Source organism: Vespa mandarinia, chromosome 16 (assembly GCF_050613455.1).
Source record: "Vespa mandarinia isolate Hongniang chromosome 16, ASM5061345v1, whole genome shotgun sequence".
Taxonomy (NCBI): domain Eukaryota; kingdom Metazoa; phylum Arthropoda; class Insecta; order Hymenoptera; family Vespidae; genus Vespa; species Vespa mandarinia.
The window spans coordinates 1,805,001-1,829,000 of record NC_140825.1 but is presented as its reverse complement, the minus strand read 5'-3'; the positions used below and the strand labels follow the sequence as shown (position 1 = coordinate 1,829,000).

Here is a 24,000-nt window from a genome sequence, read left to right as displayed (position 1 = left end):
CAATCGGTTATTTTACTGTAGATTGTTTTAATGTCACGAATGGTATTGCTAAGTCCTTAACACCGTGTTTACATTTCCATCGATTGAGTATTATTCATCTCAATATAATACCATTGTTTACTTCGTTACTGAAGTTGTGTCTATATTTTAATGAATGTTTTTTCCTATTTATATTCTGTATTATATGCATTATGTGTATTATGTAAAAATGAATAGTACTTCTGATTCGAAATAAATAGACCGTGCCGAGAGATAAATAAAGAACAAAAAGGAACTCCATGCGTATAATCTGTTATATAATTGAGATTTCATTTACAAAAGAAATAATCAAAAATATTTATGTATGTATAATATAATATATGTTATATTATATCAAATATATATCTAACAAATTTTTTTAAATGATTTTTCTTTTTTACTTTTTTAAAAGGAAATAACATGTAAATCTATGTCTTAGTGATTTTAATAGTGATGGAAGAAAAAATTTATTTATTATTTTTCAAAAATTATACGTTAAATTATGTTGTTCTTAAAGTTGCTTTCTCTCTCTCTCTCTCTCTCTCTCTCTCTCTCTCTCTCTCTCGCTCTCGCGTGTTTTTGTTTTGGCTTCATATTTAATTAATTAAATCGATTTTAATTAATTATATCGTAATCACGTGTAAAATAATATTACAAATGAGATGTATAATATTTTTTCTTTTGATTTGCATAAAGAAGATGTAAACTAAAAAACGTATTATGTATTATTATTAATAATAATAATAATGATAATAATAATAATAATAATAATAATAATAATAATAATAATAATAATAATAATAATAATAATAATAATAATAATAATAATAATAATAATAATAATAATAATAATATTAATAATAATAATAATAATAATAATAATAATAATAATAATAATAATAATAATAATAATAATAATAATAATAATAATAATAATAATAATAATAATAATAATAATAATAATAATAATAATAATAATAATAATAATAATAATAATAATAATAATAATAATAATAATAATAATAATAATAATAATAATAATAATAATAATAATAATAATAATAATTAGTTAGATACATAAATTTTAGTATATTTTTATATTGTCAATTATATATATTTAGCTTTTATAAACGTCAAAGCCTATTCGAAATTTTTTTCATTTCAATGAACATAAACATAAATCAATTAAAATATATATTTCAATAGAAATCTGTTGACGCGTATTACGCGTGTATTACGTATTATTATCAAAATATATATTAATTTATCGTATATGAGAACTGCGCCATTAAAACGACTATGTTCAAAATATTAGAATCTCTGAATCAGATTAAACGGATTAATTTTGAATAGGATTAATTTAAATTAATTATGAAAGAAAGCATTAGAACTATTCGGTGTAGTCAGTAATGCAATTAGAATAGCTTTCTTTAAAGATATTAAAATACAAAGCAGTTTAATACATTTCGTTATAATATAATCACAAATCGTAATTGAATTTATCGCTTTTGATCATTTATATAAATAAAGTATTTAATGAAATAAATTTATATATATATATATATATAGGATATGAAGTTAATTACGATTTATAATTTTATGTTTTATTTATTTATTTTCTTTTTCAATATTTCGATAAAATTCTTTCAACAATTTAACAAACGTCAGATGCTTCTAACAAATTGAATTCTTTATAATATCAGTCAGTAGTTCAAAGTATTAAAGTTCAAAGTTATAATACCGATTAAAATATAATAAATTTTATTTGGCAAGAACAAAGAAAATTAATATTTCTAAAAAATCCTCAATTGCAGTTGCAGTTTCCCTCTCCAATGCGTTACTTTGCTAAATTAAAAACCAGATAGAATACAATTTTATTAATGTTGTTGCAAATTATTGTTAATACGATCGGATCGTTTCACGGTAATATAAGATCCGAAATATTTCAAATCATTTGGAATCTTCTGATGTTTATTTTACGAATTTGAATCAATTTGAGTCTGATTTGAGTCATACAAAGTCTCGAAAATCTCAAATATCTTTTATCAATTTTCATTGTTCCACCGACAATGGAATCACGAATCGCAGACACTTCGAGTTGCATTGAATCTGTATCGTAAAATCGAATCAGAATTGAAGCTTAAGGGATTTAACTTCTTCGGGTTGAAAAATTCTACGTATCTTGGAAATTTTATATTCCTTTCTTCTTTTTTTTCTTTTTTAATTTGCTTGTAATCTTTGTTTTTTAATTGCTGTCAAAAAAATAATAAAATAAATTGCAATTCTAATAATTAAGTAGACGTTGTTACACGATGCTTTGTTCGTATGAAAAAGAAAACAAAAAATTCTCTACTCGTCCAATTTGTTTGTATATAATGCTCTCTGTTATCTGCAGCCACCGTAAACCCCTCGACGGAAATCCGAGCTCAATGGGGCAAAATCGTAAGGTTTCTGTACAAAAGAGAAAGAAAAAAATTATTTAAAATTCCATTATTGTCCTTATGAAATAAAGATTTAGCTAAGTGACCAATAATATTATCGTTATATTATTATTATTATTATTATTATTATTATTATTATTATTATTATTATTATTATTATTATTATTATTAGAACAGATATATTTAATATTCATTTTAATCAAATATTTCTTCCATACGAACGGCTAAAATTAATACACATATTATATATTATATATATACAATTATAATAATTATTATTAGTAGGATGATAATGTATTTTATTCATCAGAAAAAAAAGGAGAGAAAAAAAAAGTTAAATTTGTATCAAGGACAAAAGCGTCAAAATTAATGCTCTGATGATATAATTTAATGTTAGTAATAAGTCATGTGAAGAAATGATAAGAGAACTATTTTTGATCTTAGGATTGCTTTGAAGTCACTCGATTCTTGGAGTCGTAAGTTGAAAGGACTCGATTTTAGAAGAGGATCTTTTGAGAAACGATCCTCCAGATAATAATATAAATCCGAGTGTTATTCGATTTGATGGTGCCAAGATCAGTACAGATATGACCGGTAGAGTTGGATAATGGAAAATGGAAAATATTGAAAGAAAGAAAGATAGGAAGTAAGAGAGAAAGAGGAAAATAAGAAGAAAGAAAGAAAGAAAGAAAGAAAGAAAGAAAGAAAGGAAGAATGAGAAGGAGTGAAGGGGAAGGGGAAAGAGGAGAAGGAGAAGGAGCTGGGGGATGATGATGGTAGTGGTGGTGAAAGGGATTGATGCCGATAAAACCTTCGCGAGTTTCTTTGAAAGTACATCTAAGCATTTCCACGCGTGAAATTGTATCCGAGAAAAATTTCATTCGCTACCACTTGACCTTTCTGTCCTTGATGCTGGTCTATTCTATTTCGTCCCATTTATTCTTCTCTTTTAACATTTAATGAAAACTATTCCGGCTTAACGATAATGTAAGCCAACCGCCGACGTACTTGTTTGGTTCATAGAAAAAAAAAAAAAAAAAAAAAAAGAAAAAAAAACAAGAAAGAAAAACAAAACAGAAAGAAAAAAGGAGAAAGAAAGAAAGGAAGGAAAAGAGCGAAGGGAAATAATGGATCTTTAAAATTAACACCAAGAATTTTTTTTGAATTTGAAGGAAACTTAAGAAAAAAAAAAAAAAAAAAAAGAAAAAAAAAAGAAAAATCCTGAAGAAATAAACAAAGTTTATAATATCGATATTAAATGTTATTATTAAATGTTAATGCATAATTCGTTATTATACGTATGTATGTTAGACATACGTGTATATTCATTGATTATTGCATGTAACATTTTTTCTATTTTTTTTTATTTTTTTTTTCATTATTATTATTATTATTATTATTATTATTATTATTATTATTATTATTATTATTATTATTATTATTATTTATATAGCATATTTCATGACGTTATTGCAAAGATGTTAATATTCTTTTTTTCTTTTTTTTTTTTTTTTTTGATGGAATCGAATATTTTGGAATATTTTCGTTTTGTTTATTGATAAAAAATTGTAGTAGCAGACGAATATTTTTTTTCATTCGTAAATTTATTCATTTTAAACAACAGATTACATATATATATATATGTGTGTGTGTGTGTGTGTGTGTGTGTAGGTATATTTATTCAGGAAAACCATAAATGCGATTTAGTCGATCGGTTATTTAACTCTTATAAAACGTTATAAAAAAAAAAAAAAATAAAAAAAAGGAAGAGAAAAAAGCTTCTAACAAATAAATTTGTTCTTCGAAAATGTTGGGCATGTACTAGCGGTAATTACTCTTGAAATTTTCAATATTAACTTGCGTAAGAATTTATGTCTAATAGAAAATATCGCGTGGAATATTTTAAGAGGGAAAATTTTTGCGACTCAACGAATCTTTGTGCTTATTTTTTTGAATTGAAAAATGAATCGATCGATGCACATGACGTAGTCAAGTATCAACCAGTGGTTTTTGAAAAATACATGTAGATGTTTCAAAGAGTGACAGAAAAATATACTTGGATTTCGATTACAATCAATCAAACGTTTTATTGTACAAACAATATATTTTTTTCTCCATTTAAGCAGATACATCCTGTATAATGCTATTTTCATTTCGTCAACGATGAATATAAAATTTTTTTCAGAATATTTTTCTATCGAATTGATGATAAATATCGAATGAAATTGAATGTCGACGACGTGCATTCTAATTAAAAGATTTTCATTATTTTAAACTTTGAGAAATGAAAATGGGAACTTATACAGATAGTTTGGATAATTTAATTGATTTTGTAGTCAAATAAAAATGGTACGTGTAAATTTCAATGTAAATTATTTATTTGTTATCTTTTTTTTTCTTTTTTTTTTTTTTTCGGGGAGGGGATGATTCACATCGTACAAATACAATTGAAAGGAATGCAGTGCATAAATCAGAGAGGAATGCTATATATTTATTTTCAAATGGTAGAAAATGTAACAAATACATTTATCGTTATTGAAAAATTATTTTGAATTTGGTTTTTTTTCTTTTTTTTTTTTTTATAATTTTTATTTCTTTCTTTTTTCATTAATTAAGAATTTATTACTGCTGTTAATTGCTAGGCAAATGCGAACAAGCAATTGAAATCAATTGAAATCAAACTGAAAATTAAAATAAATTAATTAAAATCAAATCGAACATTAATATTATATCCTATTGTTGGAAATACATTGCAAATGTTTGAATAATGATCAAGGATACGGAAACTTGATTTTAAATCACATAACGAATTTTCTTGATTCTAATAGCGGAGGACATATTAAAAATATAAAATGTGCTTGGCGGGAAACCAGGTTTCGCCAATATTCACGAGTTTCGTAAAACTTGCGGAAAGGAACATTGTATTGCCGTGTATATCGCAGTATACGACTGCAGCATAATTGCATTTTTTTTTGCATTATCATCGAAATCATCCCAATTAGTAGGAATAATAATTCATTATAAAATTTTATATAACTGTTATGTTTCTTTTTTCCTTTTTATATTATCCAAGATATAAATCAAATCTAAGCGAAATCTAAGATCCCAATTAATTCGAATTTCGATATAATTTCAATTAATCTACGTTAAGTTCGAGTTTGATTTCAATTGATATTTGTATTGCACCAGAGTTATGTTCAGAGTTGTTATAACTCGAACTTCGAATGAAATCGACCTCGAAAAGAAGAAAAATATTTTCACGAGTATCTTGTAAATCAAAGCGATACGTGGGTAATATCTAAGAGATAGAAAAACAAATTTTATTGAAAATTTCTATATAATATCTAAAAATGATTGAAAATATTTCTATTCGTTTCAATCAAAATATATCTACGATTATTCATATAATTCCGATAACTTATCCATAATGTTCGCTCATAATATTCGAATAATAATATTTTATTTATGATTCTGACATAATTGCCATTTATTTATTTTTTATTTTTTACTGTAAACTTTCGAAGAAGCAAAAAAAAAAAAAAAAGAAAAATTGTTGTGGTAAGTACGATATTTCGAAAAGTCGTATCGAAAGAGCAAGACAGATGTATGATAAAAAGATTTAAAGAGAGAGAGAAAAAGAGAGAGAGAGAGAGAGAGAGAGAGAATAGTAAAGGACATTTGGTCCTTAATACGTAACGTTCGTAAAGCTTTAGCCGGATTCCGGCCTATGTTTCTCAGATAGAAATGGCTGTTAGGAATGGTACTCGGTAACTCGAAGGATTTTGTTGAAATGAGGAGAGAGAGAGAGAGAGAGAGAGAGAGAGAGAGAGAGAGAGAGAAGAAGAAGAAGAAGAAGAAGGGAGGAACACACTAGGTCGGAAATGACTCGTTACCCGGGGCACCGGAAACCACTCTCCTTCTGCTAACCCCATCAGTCGGTCTCGATTCATTTCTACGAGTCTACGAACGAGCGTCGGAACGATGCCTCTTGGCTATGCCGTTGGATGAACGGTGAGAAGAGAAGGAGAAGGAGAAAGAGGAGGAGAAGAAGGATAAAAAAAAAAGAAAAAAAAAAGAAAGAAAAAGAAAAAGAAAAAGAAAAAAAAAGCGGAGGAATAGAAATGAAAGGAAACCATTTACCGATGAGCACAGGCGCTCGACAGCGGGATAGCTTCTTATTGCGGTCGAACGATCTTGAACCTCTTGCTCTGGGATTTGAAATCAGCAATGGAGTAGGCAAGGAAACTAGAAGCTTTAAGCAGGACGTATAGGAAGATGTTCGATCGAGGAAAAATTCTTTTTCTCCTTTTTTTCTCTCTTATTTTTTTCTTCCTTGTTTTTTTTTTTTTTTTTTTAATTTTTTGTACTTTTTTCCTGTTCTTTCTCCCTTTCTTTCTTTCTTTTTTGTTAACTTTCTCTCTCGCTTTGTTCCATTCGACATTCAGGAATTAATCGTTTTGTATATTTTAAATTAGTAATTCAGACGTAGAAATCGTATTTTTGTATAGCGCGTTTATAAATATAAATAAATCTAAATAATCGATTATATATATATATATATATATATATATGTATATATATAATTATTAATTTTAAGCTTATACTTGTTTAATAATTTAGATTAAACCTTCAGTTTTTTGATTTCGATTGTCCGATATTTTATTTCGTACTATTAGAATATTAATCATATGAACTGATGAAACTTTTATTTATTTATTGTTCTTAACAAGAAAAATATATATAGTCAATCTGTATATACAACTTCATTTATATAAATGAAGATTAAAATGACAAATATATTAGTGTCAATATTAAATATTTATTTTACATTTTTAATAATAATAAACTTTGATCTTTGCTTTGATTCATATGCATTTCAATATTTATAATGAAATCAACTCGTATTATCAAGTTTTATGCAATATTATACTTTCTAATGCATAACAAACTCTAGTTGTAAATTTTAAACAAATATGTAATATTTAAAAACATATATATATATATATATATATATGTATTAATAAAAAATGTAAAGATTTACAATTCTCGATGGTATCAGCTTTAGCAGTATATAAACGTTATTAAACATTAATTACTTTATAATAGAATATTATATATCTATTATTATTACAACGTAAAAATATTAATTTTATTAACGATATCAAAGTTGACGTAACTTTTGCATTGTATTATGCGAACCGGTATTATTATTATTATTATTATGTTCGGGGTTTAGGTATACGTAAAATTACTTTTTGTAACATCTAATTACTTACGGCTCGAATCTTATTCCTTATTATAACGAAAAGACGATCAGAGAGATAAGCGAAAAAATTCACGCTCCGTGCATTTATCCGCGCCGAAGGGTAATTTCGTTGGAAAGAAGGAGAAAAAGAGAGAGAGAGAGAGAGAGAGAGAGAGAGAGAGGAAGAAGAAAAAAAGGAAAGTAGAAGCAACAAAAAAAAAAAAATAAGGAAAAAGGAAGAAAGAAAAAAAAAGGACGAATTAAATCGCCCGTAAGAAGGCGTCGAGAAGGGTTCTCGTGGAAAACTGGTAGAAATTGGTTTTTCCTCACGGTAACTGGATTTCTTGGCGCTTTTATTAACGCCTGCACGACGACGACAACGACGACGACGACGACTACGACTACGACGACGACGACGACGACGACGACGACGACGACAACGGTCAGTCGGGTAACAGCTACGCCACGAATAAAAGTGAAAAAAGAAAAAAAAAAAAGAGAGAAAAAGAAAAAGGAGAAAGTAAATCGGGGGTAACTTCTTTGCAAGAACTTAATATAATAATTTTTCGTTAAAATCGTGAGAACAATAAGGAAGCTACGAAAGAGGAAGGAATTATTGAGAGGAAGAAAACTGTACGATGATGGGAGGGTTAAGATATTAGTTTTTGTGAGAGATAGAGATAGAGAGAAAGAGGGAGAGGGAGAAAGCGAGGGAGAGAGAGAGAGAGAGAGAGAGAGAGAGAGAGAGAGAGAGAGAGAGAGAGAGGGGAGAGAACAAATTACAAAGGATAGGTCCGATATTTTTTGTTCTTCTTTTTTGGTGCTTTTTTCAATTTTTTTTTTTTTTCTTTTTTTTTTTATGGTTCTGCTCTCGTTTCGTTTCGTAAAACATTATGAATGTATGAGAAATTATATATATGTATAGGGTGAGTCAATAATTATTAACATCTCAATTATCTCTGTTATTTTCGGTTTTATCGATGGTTTTTGCAATAATGCATGTAATGGATAATCGTGAATATGTATCAATGATCTCTTTTCTCCTTGTAATTCTTTTTTTTTTTTTTTTTTTTCTTCTAATTTTAATAACAATAGAAGAAAAATATATACATACGTGGCTTGTTAAAGTCGTGCGTAAATCATCAGATATTTTTTTCTCTTTTTTTTTTTTTTTCTTTTTTTGATGAATACCATGTCGTATCAATCACTTTTCGAATATCTTTTTTCTTTTTTTTTTTTTTTTTTTATTCAGAGTTCAGATATACAAAATATAACAAAAATTTGATGAAATTCTTTTTCCTTTTCTTTTTTTCTTTTCTTTTTTTTTCTTGTTTGAAAATAAAATTCAACGATGAAAAGTTATTTCTTTTCTATTATCTTTATGACTATCGACGTGAATTTATTTTTTATTAAATGATGTGGATATTTCAAATAAATATTGAAACGTAAAAGAATTCGTATAAGTTATCGTACTTTTTTTCACAATTTATTTTTTCCTTTTTAATTAAAAATCGTAATTTACTTGTTTTCGTTTAAAAAAATTAATATTTTTATCTTTTTGTTTTCACTATTATTATTATTATTATTATTATTATTATCATCATTCCTCTTTAATATATCCGAGGAAAAAGTTTATTTAATAACTAGATAAAATGATGTCGATGAAAAAAGTTTATAATACTTTCGTTTGGTCATTATTTGTACATACTTGCAGAAGTATATATATATATATATGTATGTACGTATGTATGTATGTATGTATGTATGTATGTATGTATGTATGTATGTATGCATGTACGTATGTATGTATGCATGTACGTATTTACATATATAAGATTGGTTTCGTAATACGTAGAAAATATTGCAGTGTCAGATTTTGAAATTTATAACATATTAGAAAAGTTTATACATACGACCTTATTTTAAAGTTAGACATTCATACTCGTGTTTAACTAGTTGTCCGTTTACTTTTACGGTAAATATTTAATAAGATCATTGTTAACTTGTTAAAAAAGTTTAACGTGTCGCCTCATAGTCTCTTGAATGTTATTAAAAAGTTACGAAGCAAAATGAAACTCCATGGTATTATGGAAACATTGGAGAAAACCCATTAAAATGAGAGATGCGATATCCATTATTTAATAACAGAAATTATATATTGTTTATAATACCAATGAAAGATGAAGTATATCGTTAATAATAATGACTTTACAATGGTACCCTGTATCTCTGTAAATATATATAAGATAAAAAAAAAAAAAGAAATACTTACACTTACGAGCATCTTTTTATTTACATACGAAATATCTTTTCTTTTCTTTTCTTTTTTTACTTTTTTCTTTCCTATTTTTTTTTATCCTTTTTGAATTTTAATCGTCGATCGCATCCCACAAGATACAATTCATAAAACAATTCATTCTACATTCGATTTCGAAGGAAAAGCAAAAGAAAAGAGTGAAGAGAAACGAAAAAAAAGAAAAGAAAAGAAAAGAAAAAGAAATTAGATTATTATGCTTAAGAAAGTTATAGATTTAAAAATTTCATATTATTTCTATGAAAATTTTATTCCCATGTAATATTTCCTCGAATAAATATTCTGTCTTTTTTGTTTTTTTTTGTCTTTTTCTTTAGATCTAGATAAGAAGATATTGGAAATGAATTAAAAAAAAAAAAAAGGAAAAAGAAAGAGAGAGAGAGAGAGAAGGAAGGAAAAAAGAAGGGAGAAAAACAAGAACAATGAAAATATTTCGCTTCGATATGTTTCAGGTTCGCGCATGGAATACGAGTGTTCAAGTATCGACTATTTTCCAAACGAGGAATACAGTCCCGATCCCAGTGACTCAACGATGGCGATTCCATGTGAGTTAACACCTGTCATTCTTGTAACGAAAGTTCGTGAAACGAACGCATTTATAAATGAAATAGTATTCAGCAGAGCAGCAATATCAGCAGAACAGTAATAATACCAGAGCGAGAGAGAGAGAGAGAGAGAGAGAGAGAGAGAGAGAGAGAGAACGAGAGAACGAGAGAACGAGAGAGAGAGAGAAAGAGAGAGAGAGAGAGAATTTGTTTCTAAAACTATCAAAGTGTCACGTGAGCAGCATTAGAAATTGAACTTTACTATGGCAGGAAACTATACGCGAGTCTTATTGGTAGATAGATATTTCTCGTAAATACGAGATAGAATGATTAACGAGTTGATTTATTTGATCTTTCACGTGATACCTTCTCGTTTATATTTATATATCGATGAGTTTTGGCAAGGAAGAAAAAAAATCGAAGATTAAAGGAACGTTTTGGAGGAAGAGTGAAAAAAAGAAAAAGAAAAAGAAACAGAAAAAGAAAAAGAAAACAAAACAAAAAAAAAACAAGCAAAAAGGAAAAAACAATGAAAGGAAGAAACTATTCTTCCCGGTGCAAAGTTTTTCAGGAAATAACGAAGAAGTTTGCAATAAAGAGACCGGGAGATTCAGGAGGCAAAGTTTCAAAACTACGATCTGCGAATTTTGGAAGAGACAAGTAGGAGATAGAGAGAGTGAGAGAGAGAGAGAGAGAGAGAGAGAGAGAGAGAGAAAGAGAGAGAGAGAACCTTGAAAGTAATAGGAATAGGAGAAACCAACGTTCTTATATATGTAATAATAAATTAACCTATTCTTACCTATATGCTTTACGTAGTTTCCAAGTTTTCGTGGTTCCTTCTGGTTAATATCATCATTTCGTATGTAGTAGCATAATCTTGACAAAATATACGATTTCTGCACGAGATCATTTTATTATTTCGAAATTAACGAGATTAGTATACGTTCTTGGCGGCCGCAAAATAGATCAGTATTTTGGGAATCTTTCTATTGATTTTTTTTTTGCCCATCCCCCCTTTTCTTTTTTTCTTTTTTTTCTTTTTTTTTTTCTTTTTTTTTTTTTAGGTTCCTCTTTCTCTTTTCACGAAGAATTTCAAATATTAAAATATTAACGAGCTCAGTTTGACAAAATTAAAAGGCAAAAAGTTACGGGACAATGAGCGTTGTTGTTTATAATTTAAAAATGGAAAAAAACTTGGAATTTTCAATTAATAAAAAGTATAAAGTGGAAAATGTGGTTTTTTTTTGTTCTTGTTTTTTTTTTCTTTTTCTCCCTTTTCGAAGATTCAGGAACCTAATGTTATTCATTTTTCTAAATAGATATCAAGAATTGGACTGATTTTCAATGATTATTATCTTTAGAAGCAAATTAAGGGATATGCCAATAATCTTCATTCATTCATTCATTCATTCATTCATTCATTCATTCATTCATTCATTCATTCATTCATTCATTCATTCATTTATTCATTAATTCTTTTCTTGTTTCATAAAAAGTTGCATTCATTTTTCTATCGCGCGGAACTTGTCAGGACGAATTTTATAATATACCCATGATATAAGAATAGCAGAGAGTCATGTTAAATCAGAAACTAGAATAATTATTTAGAGATTCTTTTACAATTAAAAGTTTAAATTGAATCTGTCAAAAGTATTAAATTGATCGTTACAATTTGTTACCCTGTTTATTATTATTTTTTTTTTTTTTTTTTTTTTTTTGAACTTTAAACTTGGATTTTCTACTTTCATTACAATCGCGATAAAAAAAGAGATGGAAGAAGATCGTGAAATTAATCGTTTGGAAAATTCTTTAGTAAATGAATTATCTTCTCCGTTACAATGATAGAATAAATGAGAGAGGACGATTGCGATCATTTGAAAACGCAATGATATTGTTGGTAGGATCATTGTTTTTAAGAATAATGTGATGTAAGTTTGGTAAACTTATGGGGTTATGCGTTACGATCTAAAACTTTTGACAAAGTCTTTTTCCTTTTTCCTTTCTTTTCTTCTTTCACTTTTTTCCCTCCCCCCCTCCTCTTTTCACTTTGAAACTTTTCAGTTCAATGTTTCATATCAATTTTCTTTTTTCCTTTTTTTCTTTTTTCTTTCTTTTCTTTTTCCTTTTCTTTTCACCGAATTATTCACACAAACGTATCGTTTATTTACTTAAGACCGTTCAAAACTAAAAATAATTTACGATCGATACTGTAACGCATGAGACGAGAGAAAGGGTGTGTTGAGGTGTTGTAAATTGGGGTGAGATTTAATCCAATCGATGTAAACAACGTTCGACAAAGTAGACAATAAACGCGCGAGATGGTAAATATAAGAGGAGATAGATAGATAGATAGATGGAGAGAGAGAGAGAGAGAGAGAGAGAGAGAGAGAGATTGCGAAGAGAAGTGAGATGAAAGAGGAAGTCAATGACACGAAAACAAAGATATACGCGTTTGGGATGGATGTGTCACGACAAATAATGTCAAAAGAGACGCGCGAGGTATAACCAAGCGGGGTTTACAAAGAAATTTTTAAATTCTAAAAATTACCAAAGTCATAAGTGACTTTTCAGTGCCAGCTGCCGCGTGTCCGCCTTTTTTTCTTTCTTTTCTTTTTTTTGTTTTTTTTTTTCTCTACATTCAAGAACGTATAAACCTTCACTCCATCGACAGTTGGAAACTATGAAATGACGTTTTTCTTTACAAATATTACCTTTTTTTACAAATTGATCGGGACAAATATGTCGAGAGAATTAATCGATCGATATATTAATATCGATCTTTCTTCGAATTAAAGCGATATAATTTTTCCTTTTTCCTTCACGTGTACTGAATCTGTTTTTATCTTGAGTTTCTTTTCTTTTCTTTTTTTTCTATTTCTTCTTTCAAACTTACTAAATTCTAAGGAAAAGTAAAATTTGGGGGAGGGGAGAAATTTGTAAAAGGAAGAAAGAAAGGAACAAAAAATAAAAAAGAAAAAAAAAAAACAAAAAAGAAAATGATGTTCAATCTTTTAAATGTCTAGGGAAAATGATGAAAGATCTTTTGTTTTTTCTTCTTCTTTTATTTATTTATTTTTTTTCCCCTTTCTTCTTTCCTTTTTTTTTACTTCGAACTTCGTACGTTCACCTTCTCGAAAAATGTCATACAGTTTAAAAATACGTTCGACGTAAAAATACGTTTTTCCTATCAGTATTAAAGTCGCGTGTAGCTGTATGTCGCATTGTTTGAAAGGAATTTTTGTCAAAAGAAATTACGCGGACTGTCTTGATATTTAAAAAAGAAAAAAAGAGAAAGAGAGAGGAAAAAAAAAGGAAAAAAACAGAAAAAATAAGAAAAAAAAGATCATACCATTTTGAAAGTAACCTTTTTATATATACATATATATATATATATATATATATATATATATATATATATATATATTATGACATATTGAAAAACATAGATTGTCGTTCTTGTAGTAATATTTCGTTATCAAAAAAAAAAAAAAATAAAAAAATAAAAAAATAAAAGAAAAAAAGAAAGAGAAAAAGAAAATAAAAGAAAAGAAAGAACAATCTAAGAGAACAACCTTTCTTTCGACGATCTTAGAAGACCGGAACCTCCCCTTATGTTGTAAGGTTAAGGATTGATTGATGGCGGAGGTTGCGAAGAAGTCGCCGTGCTATGTGATAAAGCGATAACATTTCGATCGTCGGACACTATTGAGCCGATCATCGATATAAGGTACTGCAGGATATTTCGATTGGGTCTCGTCAATTGCACTGCTTTATAAGAACTCGAGAGAGGTATGGAGAGGGGAAGAGGAGTGGATTCGTATAGGATCCATATAGGTAGTTAGGATTAGGATTACAGATAGCTTAGAAAATTCGTTTGACGTTGGAAATCAATGGAGGATCTATTACGTTTTCCTTTTTCTTTTTTATTAATTTATTTAAAATAACAATTTGTTTTACGTTTAATATTAATTTGCGTTTAAATTGTTATTGGATTAATTTAGAATTATTTCCTATCCGTAATATAAAATATTTTTGATAATACGTATCTTTTATTTCGACAATAAAGAAATGATCAGAGTCACATTTTCATGACGTGTTTAGACTCCGCTGTCTTGTCGAATTATTTGGCAGAGAGAGAGAGAGAGAGAGAGAGAGAGAGAGAGAGAGAGAGAGAGAGAGAGAGAGAGAGAGAGAGAGAGAGAGGTTCACTCTCGATTTAGATTTCATACGTATAACACGATATTTTCGTTTAACGTTATGCTCATGATGATAATCTTGACGATTGAGATATAACCAATGTCTCGACTTTTCGTTGTTGCATTTAAACTCGACTCTTTTAAAGATTTCAACTCATCATTTAAAATCTCGCTTTAGATTCAACTTTTATTATTCACGTTTTAAATTCTCGACTAATTGTAATACGATTAGATGATTAACAGAGGAGAATGTTTATAAAAAGATTTATAAATAAATAAATATATATATATATGTATATATATTTGTGTATCCAAATATCGGATGTATGTTTAATTCACTGCATACAATGAATCCTATCCGGATTATATTAATCCGACTATTATATCAAAATTTTGCTTAATCTATAAAACAATGGATCTTTTATTTATATATATATATATATTTTTTTTTTTTTCTTATGTTTAGGTAATGTTCGTATATTAATTATTTAAAATGACTATTATTACGAATGACTTGTAATGATCATTTAGAAAAAGTTTGAAGGATCACGAATATCCTGCAATTTGTATTTAATAGATAATTCATTTTTTTCAAGTGATCATTGTACATGTGTACGTATGTACGTGATCTAGATTAATCAGAAAGAAATATTTTTCTTCGCGGATTGTCTCGTTTCTTTTTTCTAAGATTATTTATCTTCTTTATTATTTTTTTCTTATTTCTGTTTTTTTTTTTTTTGTTTCCATAGATACTACCGAAGATTTCATGTTGTTATTTTATTTTATTTTATTTTATTTTTTTTCCGTTTTCATTCTTAATAATGCATTCTCAATAATGCATAGATCATTAAAGTATCGTTCATATTTTATTTCTTATCTATTTAATAAATTGTTTTAATTTGTGGTTTTAATTTGTTATATTTTTCAATACGTAATTTTCGTAAAGAATTTATATGGAAAGAATTTTTTTCCCGAAGAAGAATAGGATAAATATATCCGATGTGCAATATAATCTTTCAATCGAAGCTTATAGAGGATTTAAGTATAAGGATGGGCTTTTACATATATATTTGGAGTAAATGATCAGAAAAACGGCATTCAAATGAATTGTTTAGGAATAGATTTACATAATTTACCTATAGATATAAATTCTACTAAAATATAGCGGAGATTCTCTCTATCTCTCTCTCTCTTTCTTTCTCTCTCTCGTTTTAGCTAATTTATATCGAAATTAGATCGTAAAGTTTCTATCAAGATGCAAAGAGAAAAATTGATCGAATGAATTGTTAAAGACAAATCAATCAAATTAATGAGGTACAATTATTAACAATACGTATTTGAATCGATACAATTAATAATAACATATGATGTATTATAATAAAATAACATCATTTATGCTTTAATGATAATTACTTTAGATTATCTAATTATTTTTCAATGATTTTTTCTTTCGTATCTTTTCGTTTCTTCTTAAATTTGAATCCTCATATGAAATTATCATAATATCATATAAATCTTATGAATATATACATATATATATATATATATATATATATATATATATATATATATACAATTTTTTTTTTAATTTCAAGTACGATTACTTTCAAAATTCCTATAAATTAATATTTTAAAATTACACCATAAATTATTTGTATCTGTAATGCTTGATCCTTTTTTGTCCTTTTCTTCATTCTTTCTTTTTTCTTTTTTTTCTTTTGTTCTTTTTTTTTTTTTTTCTTTTTTTTCCCAAATAATTTGAATTATTTAATATTTATAAAGGAATTTCCTTTAAAGTCAGTTTTTGAATGCATACCGTATCGGAATTTTGATACCATGTAAATTTTTGCGATTCTTCATAATAAAATTTTATCCCTTTAGCATACCATTAGATTAATTTATTATTCATAATAAGATTTTAATTTTCTCGCCCTGCCAATTCATTCATTTCTTACAAAGGTTATATAGAACTTGAGAAATGTATAACTTTATCAATATTCTTTGATTTATTAAGCTTATAATACATTATTCGAATGGAAAAGGTTGCTTTCGATGAATTTATTTGAATGATATTGATACAATTTTCTCATGAAAGTTATTAAACGATCTCTGAATATCTTTCGTATATTTTATATAACATTATATTAAAGTTCAATGATTCTTTAATATTTTCCGACAAACTTTTAATTATAAAAGAATAGTTTGAAAATTTACTCGTTCGTTAGATATTATATATATATATATGTGTGTGTGTGTGTGTGTGTGTGTGTGTGTGCGCGTGTGTGTTCGTTTGTTATAAATAATAAAGTGTTAAGTTTCATCAACGATATGATACCTTTTGCAACGATATTGGTTTTTTTCTTTTTTTTTTCTTTTAGATACGATCGCAGCGAATGCTTTATTCAATCAACAGAACGAAAAATATTACATTACTGTAATTTCTGATGGAAATGGAATTTGTATCAAAAAATTTACGTAGACGATCAAAATGCATTACATCGACATTATAAAGTATACTTTAATATTATAATACATTGACGAACATAACACATGATAATATTCTAAATTTTCTTATAAAAATTTTTGGGAAATATTTTCTAATGAATAATATTATCGAATAGTGAGATATCATTGACAAATTGATTTTTTCTTCTTTTTAATTTTTTAATTATACGTAACTCTTATATATATATATATATGCAAAATTCGAAGTATATTAAATAAACGTATACGTACTAATAAATTTTATATAATTTTATATATTGAAAAATTTGATATCGATATATGTATTAAAAAGAGAAAAAAAAAAAGAAAAAAGAAAAGAAAAGTTCTTGCGTGCAATCATTTTTCTCTTGATTCATCTGCAAAATTTATTCTCTTGAAAAGAAATTTTTTTGCTTTTTTTTTTTTTTATTTCTTTTCATTGTGACTTAAATTTGCTATACTATTTAAATTTTTTACTTAGTCGAAAGCGAGCATTCGCCACGTTCATGATGTAATTTTCATTTTTGATTCAAATTTCTCAACAAATGGCTTTTCTCTCTCTCTCTCTCTCTCTCCTTTTTTTGAAATAATTTCTACGATTTCGGCAATGTAATAAACTTTTCGTTGGTCGTACGAAACATATTGGGAAAATTAAAAGTCGTTTTGCAGCAATTCGGGAAAATTACGTGACAAATTTTTTGCTCGTTTCATTACGCTTTATAGATTTCACGATTTCGATATATTCTTTTGTTCTGTTTTTGTTTTTTTTTTTGAATGACAACGCAATAAATTGCAATGAAATAAATTTAATGACGTGTGAAAAATATCAATTTAATAAAAACATTGTTTTTTCTTTTTTTTTCTTTTTTTCCGTATCCCGATAAAATTGTCCTGTTATGAAATACCTGCAAATCGATTTCCCTTCTAGCTAGCCCTTTAAAAGTTAGAAAGTTTTATTTGAAAACATTCGTTTATAGGATCGAAGATATTCAATTATGTCGTAATTTAAAATGATATCTTACATTAAACGATATAAAATAAAATTCAAATAATGTTCTCGATAAATTGAATAAAAATTCCGTAACGAATAAAATAAAAAAATTTTGTTTTTATAAAAAGTTAAGTCGTACGAATCGTTTTTCCCGTAGTATTAACTATATTCATATGAGTTATGAGAAATTTTTTATATCCTACCAAAAAAAAAAAAAAAAAGAAAAAATAGGAGATGTGAGATATTACGTCTGTCGAAGAGATATGTATTAAAGGAGGTAAAAAAAAAAGAAAAAAAGAAAAAAAAAAATCGAATGAAAAAGATGTATATTCGAATTAATTTTATAAATGTAAAATTTTAATAACAAAACGTTCAATTGTTCAATTATTTTTAAAATTTAATTCATCTTAATACTTAATAATTTTCCTCGAGTATTTTATTTGTAGTTTGAATGAAATTCTTCTTCTGCTTTTTTTTTTTTTTTTTTTTTTTTTGAAGGAGGAAAATATTATCAAAAAATCAGATCTCTCTCTCTCTCTCCCTCTCTCTCTCTCTCTTTCTCTCTCTCTCTCTGTCTTTGTCTCTCCATTTATTTGTCATGAAAATTCATGAATTTTAATGATGATTGTTTTGTCGTTTTCACTTTGACTTAACGTCCTTCTTTTTTATTTCCTTTTCTCCTTTTTGCCATTTTAGATGCAGTTACAAAGTCAGCCATGTTTTTCTTTGCGGCGACGTCGTTGCTCGTAATCGCGGAAGTTTGTTATTTCGCCGCACACATTACGCATCCGAGGCACAGACTTTGCGTTTTCGTAGCTGGCGTAGTATTTATAGTTTCAGGTAAGTAATAAGATATGGTAAATGAAAATTCTCATTTATTCTCTCGTAGGCGATAATTGGACGAGGATGAGATCGAATAAAAAATAAAAAAAAAAAAAAAAAAAAACGAAGAAAACAAAAAGAATAAGAAAAGAAAATAAATAAATGAAAGGATTAAAGGAGATGATGATGATATTTTTCGTTTAAATTCATAAAGATAAATCCATTAACGTAAGCTCGACTGATTATAAAAGTGATAGAAAAGAGATTTTCTAAATAATGTCTGACGGTTTATGTAATGAAGAAATTAATAATAATAATAATCCTATATTATGCGTTATACAGATTGAGTTTTCTCTCTCTTTTCTTTTTATTTTTCTTTTTTCTTTTCTCTTTCTTTTTCTTTTTTTTTTGTTCTCCTTACTCTAATTGTGACATCTAAAAATATCTCGAGAATAATATTGTTTTTCAGAATGGAAATAGAAGAATAAAAGGAAGAATGAAAATTGAAAATGGGAAAAAAATTCGAAACGAAAGTTATTTGATCTTTTTATTTCTTAAAATAAGAGATATTGTTGAAAAGATTGTCTTTCATAAAAAAAAAAAACAAAAAAAAAAAGAAAAAGAAAAAAGAAAGAGAGAAAAAAGAAATATACAAAGTTGATCTTGAAATGACCTAGAAAACGTCCATTGAATCAGAAAAAAAAAAGTAACGCTGTTATGCTTGTTCGGCTTCTCCTCTTGCTCTCTCCCATTCCCATTGGCCGGAACCAAACAATTTTTGTTTCAAAGTTTCCTTTAAAAAATGCTTTACAAAATGTTTTCCGAATATTCTGGGTGTTTCGTTTTGAGGAAAAAAAAAAAAACAAAAAAAAAGAAAAAGAAAAACAACAAATTTCACCCTCGTATAAAATTATAAATCTTTTTATTAATCGTATAAATATAGTAGCAGTCATATGAAAGGATTACGTACTGTTCATTCGTTAATTCTGATTGGACAGGATTAAGCTTAAATAGGATTAAATTTTGAAATAATTTCACATCGTAAAAACTAAATATCGATAAGCGACGTTTTAAATATTTTATCGAAAGTATGGCTCGCGCGTTTTAAATTTTGATTATTCCTACAGGGTTACTAATGCTGGTTGGAATGGTCATGTACATATCAATTTTTAAAGCCGAAGTTGGCAGCAAACTCAGGCCACGATCATCGTTTCAGGTAAATCAAATTCTGTTTTTTCTTTTTTTTAATCGTTTCTATTTATTTTAATTTATTTTATTATTACTATTATTATTATTATTATTTTTTTTTTTTGTTTCTTTTTCTAAGTAAACGTCCTTTTCTTCTCTCATATGAAAAAGTGATATTTCTAAGGACGACACTTAAGTCGAATTAAATTGGAGTTAGGTGAAAAGATATAAATTACATAAGTTCTCTCTATGCGAATATATATATATATCGTACCATACATACATATATACATACATGCATACATACATATGTATCACTTGGTACTTTTGTTATTGCAGGGACCTCCTTTTACGTATAGATACGGCTTCTCCTTTCTTCTATATGTGAGCGGCTTCATCACTACCGAGGTGGCTGGTACATACGCCATTTTTCTATATATATCCTGGCACCAGCGAGAATTGGTACGAAAGGACTTGAGACGGAAAAATTATGGGGTTGGTAGTATCGGCTATGTATTTTTTTCTTTTTCTTTTCTTGACTTTTTCTTTTTTTTTCTTTTTTTTTTCTTTTTTTTTTTTTTTTTTTTTCTTCTCTTTCTGGTCTCACGAATATGATTAAATCGATGATCTTAAGAAAAGAAGGGAAAGAAGGAAAAAAGAAAAGAAAAAAAAAAAGAAAAGAAAAGAAAAGAAGAAAAAGAAGAAGATGGCGAAAACAAAAAATACAAAAAAGAAAAAAGGAAGGAAAAAAATGAAAAAACAAAAAAAACAAAAAAAAAAAAAGAAAGAAAAAAAAATATTTTAATTCTCATTGAATTTCGTTCGGGCGTAGCAGGGCGTTTATCACTTGGATAATCATCACGTACATCATGGCAATCATGCCGCATTGGGCCATGGTAATTTTATCTGCGAGAGACACCAAAAGAGATACTTCTTTGGAAGGGATTCCGTCGATTACGTCGATTTCGATGAGTTTTTACCACCACCACCGAACTTGGATCATTACGGTTACACCGGCAGACAATTTCCAAGAGATCTCACTGCTCAAACGGTAAGGGGATAAAATCGAATTCGAATAAAATTTCATTTCAATAGAAAATAATAAAACAACGAACCGAAGGACGAGATACTACTCTACGCGTATAAGTAATCCGGATCTGCTAATATTTGGCTGTTCATTCTTCAATGAAGTTTCGATCTCTAGCAAGCTGTCTCTTTCTCCCCTTTCTCTTCCTCTCTCTTTCACTTTTTCTCTTTCTCTCTCTCTCTCTCTCTCTCTCTCTCTCTCTTTCTCTCTAACTCTATCTTTATCTCTCTTTCTCTTTTTATATTTCTTTCTCTCTCTTCCTTTATCTCGAGTCTAGTTCTTCCACGAAGGAGGTGAAGATCGTGTCGGTAACCTTAGCAACCGGTGATAATCCGGCATTTGATACTCCATTTTAGATTTCTACTCGTTCTCGAAAACGACCTTCCAGGTGAGCACGACGGCGGACATACTGCAGCAGGAGGAGGATGTACCGGAGCCCGACACCGATTACAGTCCAAGCGTCCGCCATGAGTTCGTGACCTTTGACCTCGAGGATCCAGCACCACCACCTACACCCGTTAGAGGTACCGAGTGGGCCTTCGCAGCTCTAAGAAGAACTACTCCCGTCTGATATAGCGTCAGGTATTCCATTTTCTTCATTTTCATCATTTTCATCATTTGTATCAAACAACTATACAGAATTATTATCGATAAACTTCTTCGATCGTGCGGAAGAGTGCCTTAGCGATTTTTCTTTATGAATAAAAATGAATTGAATTATATATCGTTCTTGATATGAACTAAGTGATATTTTTTCGATATACAATATTATACCGTGTGTCACAGGGAAGACATGCTATATGTCTCGTTGAAAATCTATAATGAAAAAATATTTATATTTTGCAATTTTTAGGAAGAAAAAATATATTTCGCGGCTCTATTCTTTTTTCTTTTTTTCTTCTTTTTTTTTTTTTTTTAATTAATTTATTTTTTATTCTCTTTTATTTAATTTCGCATTAACGTTCACGTTCGCGAATTCTCTCCTTTTCTTTTTCTTCTTCTTCTTTTTTTTTTTCTTTTTTTTCTTTTTTTATTTCTATTTAATTTTTTTCTATAGAAATTTGGTTTACCTTATCTTGAAAAGTAATCGCAAATTTTGAAATTGTAAATTCACTCCGTTGGAACTTCGTTTACTAAGTGACTTTATGTTATGGTGCAAATTTTAAGACGTTCCGTCTATAATAATAAAAGTAGATAAGCGTGTAAATGCATATACGCATTGTGTATTAGTTCGGTGAAACTTTGCGTCTAATTTGAAACATGAAACGAATAAAGATTCAAAAGTGTTTTTAAAAACCTTAAATAGTCTCAGAGACATAAACGTTAGAAAGAATTAGTTAAAGAATTATCTTCGTGGTATTGTAGTGCTTAAGAAAAAAAAAAAAAAAACAAACAAAAAACAAAAAAAGAACAAAAAAAGAAAAGAAAGAGAGAAAAGAAAAGAGTAAAAAGAAAAAAAAAAGAGGTTGAATAAAGATAAAAGTTATCAAAGTAAAAATATTATTTCACTTTGTTATTAGAGTGTTAATTTATATTTTTTATTTTTTTTTTTTTTTTTTTTTTTACGAACGTTAGGCATATTTTTGACTGCTGTTGAACGATACACATTACAGCGTCTCGTATTTAATATTGTGTTTAATTAATAAAAAAAAATAATATTTTTCTTTTGATAGTTAGATAATTCTCTTTTAATTCATACAAAAATATCTCTATTAACACGAAAGCTTGTTTATTTAATGTCTTTGAAAATTTTGATCATTAAATAGTATATCTATATATTTTAATGACTCTTCGTTTTTGTGTTCTTTTTTAACGTCACACAAATATTTTCTATTAAAACATTGGTTCGATTTTAATCGATTGTCGATTCTAAACAAATCGATAACTCCAAAGTTTGTTATTAAACTTATCGTTTAATACTAATCTTCGATTGAAAAGTTGTAATCTAATATATCATGAATTAAATTACGATATTTTTGCTTCGATTTTCATCCAATAATTGGAATGTCGATAAGTTTGCCTAATTCAAGGTCAAAGATGATGAAAATCGTGTTAAAATAACATCGACGAAATCGCAAATAACGTCGAAATATAATCGATAAAAGAATCATATAATGATAATAATGGAACAAATTGATCATAGTTCAAAATATTTGAAATGTATCGATAGTACATATTATAGTTAGCCATAAATAATCATTAAAATTAATTTCTTACGAATTTAATTTTATTTTTATCATTATCATTATTATTATTATTATTATTATTATTATTATTATTATTATTATTATTATTATTATTATTATTATTATTATTATTATTATTATTTTCTAATCAATTATATATTATCCATTATTATTTATCTTTCTTCAGATCATTTGTCATCCATATTTCATTTTATAAAAATATTGTAAATTTTATGAAGAGAAATTTCATTCTTGATAAATTAATATAAAAGTCGCCGACATCGCGATAAAGTTTTTATTTTTTACGAGAGAATGTTTTTCGTAGATATAAACAAATGATAATTCGATGGTGTAATATCGGATGAATATGAAATGATGGGATGCGGTAAAACTTTTCCAACCAAGTTCAACCACATCTTTCCTTGGCTTGTGTTTTTGCCGCATAGAATCTGGAATTATCGTGTTGCGGTATGACGCGTTTTT

At 27.4% G+C, this 24,000-nt stretch overlaps 2 protein-coding genes across 15 annotated transcripts in view; one reads left to right on the top strand and one right to left on the bottom strand.

The window, feature by feature from the left end:
* The window catches only part of Stg-1 (stargazin related protein STG-1), a 37,140-nt gene that overhangs the window by 11,036 nt on the left and 2,104 nt on the right, over positions 1 to 24,000 (top strand). For 10 of the 14 annotated variants that reach the window (XM_085662008.1, XM_085662013.1, XM_085662011.1 and 7 more), the window contains 6 exons: positions 10,471 to 10,563; positions 18,931 to 19,074; positions 20,184 to 20,272; positions 20,584 to 20,739; positions 21,077 to 21,295; positions 21,720 to 21,913. In XM_085662008.1, the coding sequence (XP_085518134.1) occupies positions 10,471 to 10,563; positions 18,931 to 19,074; positions 20,184 to 20,272; positions 20,584 to 20,739; positions 21,077 to 21,295; positions 21,720 to 21,902 (884 nt within the window). In that variant the 3' untranslated portion in view covers positions 21,903 to 21,913. Of the gene's footprint in view, positions 1 to 10,470; positions 10,564 to 18,930; positions 19,075 to 20,183; positions 20,273 to 20,583; positions 20,740 to 21,076; positions 21,296 to 21,687; positions 21,914 to 24,000 lie in introns of those variants that run through there. The other 4 variants (XM_085662018.1, XM_085662017.1, XM_085662016.1 and 1 more) reach the window with 4 other exon arrangements.
* Positions 2,449 to 24,000, bottom strand: part of LOC118442011 (transmembrane protein 114) — a 59,322-nt gene continuing 37,770 nt past the window's right edge. Inside the window, exon 8 of the mRNA XM_085662025.1 lies at positions 2,449 to 2,469. The gene's annotated coding sequence lies outside the window, so the exon portion shown is untranslated. The remainder of the gene's footprint in view (positions 2,470 to 24,000) is intronic.